This window comes from Nipponia nippon, unplaced genomic scaffold (genome assembly GCF_047370975.1).
Source record: "Nipponia nippon isolate SJK-2023a ecotype South Korea unplaced genomic scaffold, ASM4737097v1 scaffold_6, whole genome shotgun sequence".
Taxonomy (NCBI): Eukaryota; Metazoa; Chordata; class Aves; order Pelecaniformes; family Threskiornithidae; genus Nipponia; species Nipponia nippon.
In genome coordinates this window covers 10,402,962-10,415,714 of record NW_028262380.1, presented here as the reverse complement: position 1 = coordinate 10,415,714, position 12,753 = coordinate 10,402,962, and the positions used below count along the sequence as shown (strand labels likewise).

At 38.4% G+C, this 12,753-nt stretch overlaps 1 protein-coding gene across 5 annotated transcripts in view; it reads right to left on the bottom strand.

The window, feature by feature from the left end:
* Positions 1-12,753, bottom strand: part of FAM193A (family with sequence similarity 193 member A) — an 84,904-nt gene that overhangs the window by 31,526 nt on the left and 40,625 nt on the right. For 4 of the 5 annotated variants that reach the window (XR_015700083.1, XM_087737839.1, XM_087737840.1 and 1 more), the window contains exons 6-8: positions 10,237-10,471; positions 6,193-6,317; positions 1,692-1,836 (exon numbers count right to left, since the gene is read on the bottom strand). Coding sequence is in view for 4 of the 5 variants with exons in the window: in XM_087737839.1 (XP_087593965.1) it covers positions 1,692-1,836; positions 6,193-6,317; positions 10,237-10,471 (505 nt within the window). In the remaining variant the exon portion in view is untranslated. Of the gene's footprint in view, positions 1-1,691; positions 1,837-6,192; positions 6,318-10,236; positions 10,472-12,684; positions 12,752-12,753 lie in introns of those variants that run through there. The other variant, XM_087737843.1, reaches the window with a different exon arrangement.

Below are 12,753 nucleotides of genomic sequence, written 5' to 3'. Positions count from 1 at the left end.
AACCACAGGTTATCACCAACATGGGGTTTAAGGTGAGCTTGTGAAGATGCTTTTTCTACATATAAATACCAATAAAAGTATCAATATCTCCTTTAAAATTTGATGGCTTAAGTTTTAGAATCGTTTCCCCTACACACTCCCCTAGCAGGTTGTTTTCGTCTTTAGGAAATAAGAAGCCATCATATTAAGTTTCCCCAAATGGGAGAAGGGTTTCTGTTTGTATCAGGATACAGGCTTCACTGAGCAGATAAAAAAAATGCTTTAAGATAGTACTTGTGGCAGTTGCATGGTCACTTGACACAGCGAAATACAGAAAAATCAGTTAAGAGTTGATTTTGAAGTGGTGCAGATCGACCAGTCAGAAGCCTGATATGAATGCAACTCTACAGAAATTCCACCTTATGGAAAAATAAGTGAATGATGAGAAGTGAACTGGGCTCCCTTTCCTACTGGAGAAGCAGTATCACACGGCCACAACACCCTGACACCATGGGGAAAATGACTTCTAGTAGCACAAAATGTGAGATGATGAAATTTTACTGAGCTGCCATCAAACACTTAGGTGCACAAAAGTAGCTACACCAAAAGGAAACTTTGTAACTGATAGCCCACAGATGCAGACCCCAAATATAGAACAATCTCTAAAAATAAAATTATTTATGTTCTGTCTCCATCTTGAAGGTACTATAATTAATGATAAAAGTTCACTTAAATCTTTATCACAGGGAGCAGCTTCTGAAGGACATTTACAGTGTACTATAAGACTTTAAAATGTTTGCTATCTATAGGAGTAACATAGCATTACTAAATCTCAAATTGGATCCCCATATTCCTAATGCTCACAAAACTTCAAAATATAAGAAAAATTCTATAAAATTCTGTATCTTCAATTATTTCAAGGCATATTCTTTCTTCTAGTATACTTAAGATTGAACTAAACAATATTCAAAGCCTTATCCTGAGGTGTTTTAAAAAAATTCAAGCTCTTTGAAGATGAGACAAAAATCACATGAGCAATTTTCGGAGGGTATAAACAATCACTTGCAAAATAAACAGCTATTTTTCTGCAAATTAAGCTCTTGACAATGTAGGAGTCAGCACAACGTGATTATTTTCTGAAATGTAGCACAACCTCAGAAGAATCAGCTGTCAGAACATATACTAATTAAAAAAGGATAACTTCAGAGGTCTCAAATATTTATGTAGGGAGACTCTGGAGTTCCAGTTTTGACAGTTGTACAAAGGTCATCATCACACTATGCATGTAGTTTTTAAAAGCAATCTCTTCCTCTGAACTTCATTTAATGCAATTATTATTTTGGAAGCTTAGGAGGTTTTGTGGGGTGGGGGGGTTTTTTTCCTTTTCCTAGTGACATCTACAAAAGAAAGTTTCAGATTACTGTGCTACAGGTAATTTACAGGCTAAAGTCATTCAAAAACGTTCAAAGACCATCTCTAAACAATGGCACAACAATCTACTTCAACAATTTGAAGATGTTCCTGTACAATCACCATTAGGTATTGGTATATCAGTGTTCTAGTCTGAAAGACTGACATCAATGAAAAAAGTTACATTTTGTTGCTTCAAAGCTCTGGATAAAAATACCAAAGAAACCCTTCACTGGAGGTACAACCTCGCATGGGCTGCTCCCTACATAAATCAGTCTTGAGACTGTTTACATGAGTCTTACCTGTTCATCAACATAATCATCTATTCTTTTCTGGCATTCAAGCCACGCTTCAGCAACTTGACCCATTTCCTGTTCCAGCTGATGATACCTTTGTAGTAAGGTACTATACATATCTTCACTACAGGAATCGTGTGTTGTTCCAAGCCTAAAAGTTCAAAATAGCACTTGTTATAGAAGAGACAATTCGTTGAAAAAACATGCTTTTAAAGTTCTGCCAGCCAAAAAAGTGTTGTTAAATGCAGTTACCGATACACCTAGGCCCACATAACTGCTTGTATCCCAAAACTGAGTATTTTTAGTCATTTTTCAAAAAATATCCAACAACTGCTTGTTCCAATGTTCTGTAACCAACAATAGCAAGCATGTGGGAAGTGTAACATTTCTAGAGCCTCCTTCCTTGCTTGTTCATCAGAACTCCCATGATCAATGCTAAAAAGATTACTATACAAGTTGGAGCTCCAGCTGGGAGAACTGCTGTAGAATGAGGCCAGTGAGATAATTTGGTTGCATGCAGTTATCTACTATCACTCGAGCAGCATCTAGTTCAAAATGTGGTTATGCTGTTCACTGATGACTGTCTCTGTAAGGAGCCCCAGAAACAGGAGACAGATTTACCTTCCTTTCTACTACTACATTTTTGTACAGCAAATTCTTTAACAAAAAAAAAAAAAAAAAAAAATCTATTAGAGCACATCATCACGATGATTCTTAACTAAATAAGCAAACTCACGAAATTTTGACTTCAGAAATAAATAAAAAGACAAAATTCTATTCAATAATGTGTGTTTAAAGCACATTGAATTGTAATGACCTGTAAATTGACACAAATAAACTGAAGCTTTTCAACATTGCTCCTACTCAGTAATTAAGAGGAAACTGGTTGGTAGTTAATTAGGCACAGAGGTTGCGCGGTGAGTCAAAGCCAGTACGAAAAAACAAAATTCAAGCATCTCTAAACTTGACAGTTAAGCCCAGTTCCATCATTTCAGGGAGGTTTGTTATAGATTTCCATTGCGACAGGGTGCTAACCCAACCTAAGAAGTACATAGTCCTGCCTATCATCTGGCAAAGAACTGAGCCCTTAATTTTAACGTGGCAATTAATTATAATGAAGAGCTGAGCAAACCGACAACTCGGTAAGCATGAAGTTACAGCTGTTAGCATGACTTCGCCGATAAATTCAAGTTTGTTTTATTTTGTTGTTTTTGTCCAGAACCTGCAACACAACCACTTTAGAAGGGTGCATAAGCAATTCTGCACATTAAAATCTTGGGAAGGTCATGCTTGGTAGCTTACAAAAAGCAATTTAAAGGGATACAGTGACTTTGGGATACAAAACTTTCTCACATCAGTACAAACACTGTCAATTCCTGTTACTAGATCACGATTTACTACTTTTCTTGAAGCCTGTGATTCTGGTGTTATGCAGTTATGTAAAATTCTGATCCCTACTGTACAGAAGTCAAGAATTTGTTCTCATAACCGCTGCTGAGTAGTACTGTTTTTTCAAACACTAGTTGTGCATGAAATCTTTTTTAAATACTCTCTCAAGTTAGAAGCAAAAGAAGTTCATTTTTAAAAATTTAGATTAGCAATGCAATGGCATTTACACTTTCAATTTTCATTGTGATTCTTGAGTAAAGGTTAACACGCTACTAGTAAATACACTTTCACTCCAAAGACAAGTATAAAGCAACAGTCTAGGTAATATTTCAGCCCTGTAAACAGAGGTGGAATATATTCCTGGACTGTAGTAAAAAAAGGTAATAAAAAGCATCACACATACATAAAACTTAACAAGAATTGCTTACTTTACAGTAAACTGAATCTTCCAAGGCATACTTGTTGACACAGATCCTACTGTATGCCTGCATATCTTGATCAGGAATCCAGAATGTTTTGGCCAACAGCATTTAACTGAAGCTGCACATATACCCTGAACACTGTCCCATCCCATACAGGGAAAGCAAAGCGGACAGAAAAGCCCCAGGACAGAAAAGTCCCAGGTATCACTTAGTTACTTCATTACCAAACCCCAACAAAGCAGTCCATTGAATGCAGGAGGCATGACATTAGCTGCATGTAATCAAAAGCATCTTAACCCAAAAAAGATATTTAACATTTAAGAAAAACCTTTCATATAGATACCCTTGTTAGGAAGCACTAGTAACCTACGAAAGGACTGGATTTCCTTAAACACTGATTATGAAAATACAGCCTTATGAAATGCTGTGTCTGATCTAGAAGCCCTGCTGATTAATTAGGTCTTGATAAGCATGTGGACAGCTCTTACAGCTGGTCTGCAGATTGTTCACCTGAGTGTGCCCCCTAAACAAACCAGAGGTGTTGACTAGGTAGCAGAACAAGATAAAACACAGTAAGACCCTGGTAGTTTACCCTGAGTTGATGACCAGTCCTGTGAAATACTGACACAGCTGATCTCATATGAGCCAGTAGCCTCCATCTCCACAAGACTGCTACACTTAGACCTCCCTAAGTGAACATCTTTTCTAGTCTGACATCTGATAAGCATCCTTGGAACTAATCACAGCACACCAACTATATATTTTGAAAAAGCCAGAGATACAGAAAAGATTTAGTGATTTAAATAAGGGATGAGAGAAAGGGTGAGCACCCAAAATGTAAGTGAAGCTGAGATGCTCAAACACCATTTCACATTTCTTCAGGAAGAAAAAACAGTGAGGCCAATGCTCTTTTGCAAAGCAGCTTCGGCAACACCTTCTCTACTGCATGCAAATGATTCTCTACTGACCAAATGATCAGGGGACAAGGCTGATCCCTGCTTCTCCATGTGAGGCCTCTCTGAGGGAACATTCCTCCACCAATTCCCAATAGAAGGCAGATTATCCTCCAGAAAAATTTCTCAGGAAAGGCTACCCAATTCTCTTACTTCAAGACCCAGAGAACTCAGCAGTAAAATCCTGGGAGTCCATGAAAACAGAAGTAATCTATGTCTACCAAAGAAAAACAAGACGTACACCATATAAACTAGAAACCATGGAACAGGAAGCTCGTGCTGAACCTCTCCTTTCAAAAAGCTCATGTGAACCAATCTAGGTCAAACCACAGTTTATATGAAACACCCTTAATGCTATCTAATGAACACAGATGTACTGGAAAAGAAATTGCTGCAGCAAGAGATTCTGACTTCATCATATTTAAGCCTTGAAGGTAGCTGTCACTACAGTGAAGTTCTGCAGAGAAACACCTTCTGTTGCTCAGACTTTAATTGCAGTAGCACTTGAGAACAACAGGTAAATTAAAACAATCCAATGCTTTTGTCACGAAATGACTATAAGCTTCACTAAGACCATTCTCATCTCTGCAGATGAAGGCAACATAAACAGTCTTGATACAGCCAGGACTGCTGGGGTAAGAGATGCAGAGAAGCCTTGTCAGAAAGCATGGAGATGACTGAGGGATACAATGTCAGTGACAGTGGTACTGGGAAGTCAAACGCAGATCACTGGGAAAATACGCAATTGAACAACATGCTGTTGAACATAGCAACAGAATTACCTGCCTGGAGAAAACAAACAAACAAACAAACAAACAGCTTTCAATACCAACCCAGTTTCATGTAAACCAATTAGACAAGTTATTCTGAGGGACCTTAGACTTCTTGCTGAGCCCAGTGACAATTAAGCTTTCTTGCCTTTTCTTGCTTTCCTCTCTAGCGTCTACTAGCAAAAGGAGAACTCATCAGAAATGTCTTTATTCACTGTGAGCAACATCTCTTGTGACAGACTTAATCAAACTGCTCTTGTAGCATGGGAAAATACCCAAGACAATACCTTCAAAACACATGTATACAGAGCATAAATGTCTCTTCATCAGAAACAAGACCGAGGTCAACACAACCCATCCATGACTGTACTTTAAAAACGTTCAGACTTAGGACAAAGAATAACTTTTCTATGAATTACTACCTCTTCCCAAAAAACCCCAAACACTTTGCAGGTACACAAATTAGAAGCAGAGCAACCTTGCTAACAAAATATACATTCTAAAGCCCTAGGAAACACAATATGCCATCAGACGTATAAGTGCATAGCAAGGGATTTTGTTTCTTTTGCATTCTCCAATGAAAAGATTGCTTAAAACTCCAAATTAAGTTATTTGTGCACTGTGGGAAGCATGAAGGCATTGAGGCTTTAATTTGCTTGTAGGGCTGTAAAGACAGTAGCAATGCCTGATGACAAGTGAAAACAGTACTATTCAGTCAGACCATCAGCATTTTCATAGGATGCTGTCATTTTACTAGGTAACCTACAAGTAAGCACATTAGGGTAGTAATTCTTCTGACAAGCAAGTTATGACAGCAACCTGCTCAATCAACAATACTGTTTTCAAGACAGATCAACAAGGATTTTTACCTATTAAACTAGAAGCAGCAGAGAATTTTCTTTTGTAGACGCTGTGGCTGCAAACATGGGTTTTGATTTCTCCTTTAAATTACAAAAGAAAAGTTAAACTCTACCTTAGCTGTGACACCAACGTTGGCAAGCTATTCTGCAGGAGTGGCTCAGAAAATACCAGATTTTCAAACAGATGCTTATTGTGCAATTCCCATGTCACCTGAAATTTCTTCAAATGTTCATTTTCCTATAATGAAAAAACAACCAGAAATAAGCCAGGGTTGGGGGCGGGGGGGGAGTTTCTGTCCAAGGCAAGAATTTTTTTTTTAATCTATTTTCCAACCTACAGGCTGGATTATCCAGCTCAGATCTTACCCAGTTTTAATACCCAGAAACTCAGAATTTAAGTAATTCTTTAATGACTTAAATAACCATAGCTTCATTCCTTGTTTTTCTAAATTGTCATGGATTAGGGGAGAAAAAAAAAAAAAAAAAATCAGACTATGTTGTTGAAAGCTTCCATTCATTTCTGCATTGAAAGATGTCTTTTATGATCTGAACCAGTTATTCTCAGATTTTCTTGTAAAACAATTGTCTATCTCTGATTATTTTTCAGTTCTTTGAACTTATCTAGTAGCAGACATATATGATGGCAAGCTATAATCTTTATTCAAAACTGACATAAATCAAGTAAACAGTTCTCTCCAAGTACAGCTTCAAAAATGAAGTTTTCTAAATAGACAAGAGACTAACAGCTTACTTCTCTAGTAAGCAGAGTGTTTTTCTATTTGAGGTTATGTAACACAATTGTATATAATTTTCAAGGTCTAAAACTGAAATCTATTATTATCAAAACATAAGAAAAGATAGGTGTAATATTTTTCCAAGTCAGTAAGTTTTCCCACATATAGCCAGCAATACACAGGTTTTCTATACCAGGACTCCCCCACACAGCAAAAATAAATCAAGCACTCTGGTCATCAGATCAGCAAGTGAGCCCTATGCACTATAACCTTGAATACCCAGAAATACCAGAATACTCTGGAATTTCAAAGTTTTGTTAAGCATAGTGGGTTAAAAACCCAAATACATATTTATATCAGACCTAAAGACGAGACTATCAGCATTCCAAAAAAAACCAAAACCATCAGGTTTGGAGTTTTATTATCATTTAAGAAGGGTGGGTGGGGTTTTTGAGTTGAACAAGACACATGTACCCTTTCATTTTGAGTATTATGTCTTCAGAATATTTAAAGTGTCTGTAAATTGCTGATAATTTCTCAAGAGTCACTGAGAAAGGTTGATTTCCTAAGCAATTTCCATATTATGCTGTGAACAAAACAGTCAACACTTATCTACAAAATCTTGTATATCAGACTGCACAGAGTACGATATTTCTCACAAAGAAACATCAGGTAAGTCTTCCCTTTTAGCCTGCTATACCGTGTACTCGAGGACTCTTCTGTACTGACCACAGTCTTTCCAGCTTGCTCTCAGTATAATCTGTCATTCCCTGCTCTTGAACTTCGCTAGTTAGCTGGATTCCTCTGAAAGGAAGGAGAACTGTTCCTAATTTCATTGAGAAATTAGTTCCTCACAGGTAGAGGTTTCAAGACATTATATGCTTTTGTACAGGATGCTACATGCCAAGGTTTTACCTTTAAAAGGAAGGCTGCACTAAGTTTAGAGATCTTGACTGCCTTTTATGTATTTCAGCTGAAAAGATTCTTTCTTCCATAGTGCACCGGTATCTTGAGAGAAAACAACCATGCCCACTGAAAGCGCTAGTGACCCTACTACCTGTACTGAAAGCTGTGACATACTACTCCATTTAATGAAAAGGTTATTTAATAAATCTGAGAAATGTATGACAAGAGACAGCATACTACATTCTCACATTTCAGTTTCTGAATGTCGCAGCTCAATAAAAAGAAGTTTTCGGTACTTACTGCGCTGCAGAAGGAAAAGGACAAGAAAACTCTGGGGTATTTTGTGTTTTCTTACGCTTTGTTTTTTAAAAAGAGAATAGAAATTGTATTTTACTCTGAATTTTGTCAGAAAAGGGGTAGATTAGGGACTTCAAGCATCTTCTGTCTCTTCATGGCCATTATAGAATCATAGAATCGTTAAGGTTGGACAAGATATTTAAGATCATAAAATCCAACTGTTAACCTAGCACTGCCAAGTCCACCACTAAACCATGTCCCCAGGCACCACGTCTACCCTTCTTTTAAATACCTCCAGGGATGGGGACTCAACCACTTCCCTGGGCAGCCTGTGCCAGGGCCTGACTGCCCTATCGGTGAAGAAATTTTTCCTAATATCCAACCTAAACCTCCCCTGGCGCAGCTTGAGGCCATTTCCTCTCATCCTATTGCTTGTCACTAGGGAGAAGAGACCGACCCCCACCTCGCTACAGCCTCCTTTCAGGTAGTTGTAGAGAGCAATAAGGTCTCCCCTCAGCCTCCTCTTCTCCAGGCTAAACAACCCCAGCTCCCTCAGCCGCTCCTCACAGGACTTGTGCTCCAGACCCTTCACCAGCTTCGTTGCCCTCCTCTGGACACGCTCCAGCACCTTGATGTCCTTCTTGTAGTGAGGGGCCCAAAACTGAACACAGGACTCGAGGTGCGGCCTCACCAGTGCCGAGCACAGGGGCACTATCACCTCCCTGGTCCTGCTGGCCACGCTATTCCTGATACAAGCCAGGATGCCATTGGCCCTCTTGGCCACCTGGGCACACTACTGGCTCATGTTCAGGCGGCTGTCAACCAACAACCCCAGGTCATCTCAATCTCTCCTACCTGCTAAGTTTTCATGATTACTAGGTCACAATAATTACCGGGGGGGGGGGGGGGGGGGGGGGAACACATTAAAAGATTATTTTCTGATCAGCTATGTAATTCTGGCACTAGTGCATTCATTATTGGCAGATCTACTTTGAGAAAGCTAACATTTGTACTGTAATCCATCTGCTTTTCAGCTGAACAAATTTCTAAAGTTCCAATGCAAATCAACCTGAAGAGCAATCTTCTCCCAAGCACCTTGTTAGAGACTTGATGACTATTTAAAAGCAGCCAATAAACTGGAGATGACAGTGACCTCACATCTGTATCTAAGTGATAAAGCTGGGGAAAACAATACAGACAAACAGCAAATACAGAACATTGACAACAGAAAAAAACATTACGTATGCTCGAGTTTCTGAATAGAAACATCTTCCTGCTTTGCCAATTCAATTTTACTAACAGCCCTACCTCAGTAATGACACACTGCTTCCCCTCCATTTTATATCCTGCTCACTTGTGGCCATCATAGTCTTGTTACTGCTTATTCTTTTCTTCCCATTAGACACCTACTGTCACTTTCAGCTAATTGGCAATAAAACCCAAATTTACCAGTTTATCCACTTGCGCAAAGAAAGGGATGTACAGGATAAGGACATTAACAAAGGATGTATAGGAAAGAATTATTAACAAAACAGGATTAATAACCTTCTCAGCCCTTACACAAAGAGAATTACAGAATTTGTTTACTGTATTACTCATGATGGACATTTACTCAAGAAGAGATTTCTAAGGCTATTGCTCATTTTCTAACTGACAATATAATCCCAAGTCTAACACCACAATTAGTTGACAAAAAAAATAATTTGAGAAAGAACTAGAACTTTAGAAATAATAAATAACATAGCAGATTAATTCCAAGGCTATCATCTTTTCAAGTAGCCATTCTTGCTCATAAGTGAAGAGAAATTGAACATAGAAACAATCTAAGTTAGTGCTAAACATAAAAGTTTGTGTCCTTTAAACATGGTTTGTCAAGAGACCATTAAAGATTAACAGAGAAGTTTTTCACACATTTTCAAAGGCATTATCTAAAATTTTGTAGATCTGCTTAAAGATTAGTTTCAGAGCAAGTGCCACAAACAGCATTCCACTTTTCTTTACAAACAAAAGGTAATTTCATCAATTCACTGTAAGAGATGCCTAATCTACATTTCTGAAGAACTGAATTTGCATTTTCAGAATATCCCTGTCTCCAAGCATGCACACACAAAAAAACCTTACATTTTACAAACCACAGAAGACACTCGAAAGAGCCCAGAACAGCTCTGCTAGCATTACCCCTAGCAAGCAGAAGCATATAGGCCATTTTTTCAGTCTTACCAGCGTAACTAGAAAGGCGCTGATTGTACATGCTGCCTGACAGAGTGCACTGTATTCTTCAAGTAGGAGTGAGATGAACTGATGTGCCTGTGGTGGCCCTTGTATTGCTAATGTTGATGCAACTTTAGATCCCAGTGACAAGTGTCTCAGCAGACGAACCTTCATTTCAAGCACATATTCTCTAGCTTGCTGTTCCAACCGTTGGTAAAGCTGATACGGATCTCTTTCACAAAGCCTGAATTTTTAGAATATTTGTGACCAAAAAGAAAAAAAAAAAAAGCATGTAATCAACAACTTCTACTTTCCTAAAAATATTTACCAGTTACCATCATCATCATCAGAAAGAAACAATGGCTAGGGTTTACAGAACTACCTTAAATCTGGGAGAACACAGTCCAGTTCCCTACTTTTACACTGTGGAACTGAGCTCCTGGGTAGCTTTAGGACTAGGATGCTTGCATACCTGAGGAACAAATTAATTTAGGACCTCATATTAGTATGTGAGCTAAAAAAACCTTTACTCAATTTGCATACAACCCTACAGACACTTAGACTTTTCAGAGAAGCTTCCTTACAACTTCTCCATGTTCTTATATACAGCCCTAACAAATGTCCCAGTTGGAACGGCCAGACCTAGGTCTGATTAATATCCTTGTAAAAGGACAGGCCTTTACTGCAAGCCATTGATACTAACCGGATGGGACTCAGTGACTGCTTTGGGGGGCCCTTTTGTTGTTGAGCTGAACTGAAAGAAGACATTTCATACAATTACCAAACTTTTAACACACTTATTCATGAAACTCCTTCTCACCTTAATGCTGAGAGTTTCTTACCCTAAGTTGCAGATCTTCTGTGCAAGGACATTTTTTGCACCTCTTATTAAAGCTGTGCCACTGCATAGCAGAGGGGTGGGATTCACAGGGCCACAAAGAATGTCCTTTAAGCAACATGACTTCGGACACTTTACTATGGTAGTGCCTAAGCTGCAATCATTACAAGTGATTGGGGTGGTTTTTTACTATTTTTTTTTTTTTTAAATCTGGAATAGGGACCAGACTTTGGGACTCATTCCAGGGAAGCACACTAACACTGAAGCTCCAGAACCATACCGCCCTCCATGCGCTCTATTCAGCTACTCAATACCTGCAAGACTTGTCACTGTAAGACACAGCTTCAAAGAGGGTCAGGGCTTCCTGCTAAGGACAGCATACAGCTGGCTAGGTCTGATACTCTCCTGCTAGTGAGACATGGGTTTAACCACCTCATGCAGAAGAAAAGCGAACACGATGGCCGCTTTGAAGCACTTTAGAGTGAAACCGTACTATTTAAAAGTCCTGTGCATGGAGTTTAAGCACTTGCCTTACGTTTTTTACAGCACAGGGAGGTAGGGAAGAAGAAAGGGATTAGATAAGTACTTAAGAGTTAGATGAATAAAAGTCTGCTGCCATCTAGTCCCTGCTCTTCCCTTATCACTCACAAAATAGAGTACTATCATATTGCCATAAAGTGCTCCCAACATACAATAGGGACAGTACTTGGCACCACAACTTATTTTCAAGTAAGAAGATCAGACAGTCTGTTTCTTGCCAGCTGTGTCTAAACAGAGCTGAGCATGGAATTAGGAATTTCTGCCTTTTAAACACAAGTTTACTTGGCCACAGTATGATCTTTGGCATGCTACCTACCTGGTTTGTTTGGGGGTTTTTTGTTTTGTTTCGTTGGTTTTGTTTGTTTGCTTTGGTTTTACACTTTCAATACCTACGTTGATTAGCTTTGTTAAAAAATTTTGCATGACATTAGCACCACAGACTGGACACACTGGTGTCTGCTCAAACACAGTATCTTAATTTTATTTTGTACTTTGGAGACCATAAGTGAAAAATACTCATATTGACACTTAATGTTTCCTTCTTTGAGATCCTGATTCTGCCTTTATATTTTAATAATCTCTCTCAAAAGTGAAAAACAGTTCTAGAGAAATCAAAGCTCCTACGTACATAAGAACGGTACACAGCATGTGTTCCAATTCCCAAAATTTTTCCATTAGAGAAACTGCATAAAAATTAACAACCATTCTAGCTGTGATTCAGTTTTAGTTACCTACACACTATGCAATACTTAAGAATCTTTGATTTCAAAACCTACGCTGCATGTTTTGATCACTTAAATAAACAGTGTGACTAATAGGGAGGCATACTATATTACTCTACATTTACATAACTCATGTTCAAAACCAAACACTTAGTTTTTATATATCAGAAGTGCAATAAGCTTATTTAATTATCTATTAAGACTGATTCAGGAGTATAGTCATATAAAGAGCAATGCCAGACAACTATAGTCTTTCAAAAGCTTCTTTACCTCGCCAGAATTTAGCTTCAATTAAAAACTCCACATAAGAACTACAGTTTGTCAGACTAGTCAGACCTTCGTATATTAAGTACGTACAGAACCAAGGAGAGCAACTATTCCTGGAGCACACATTCAGTTAGACAGAAACTGAGACGCACCTCCTGG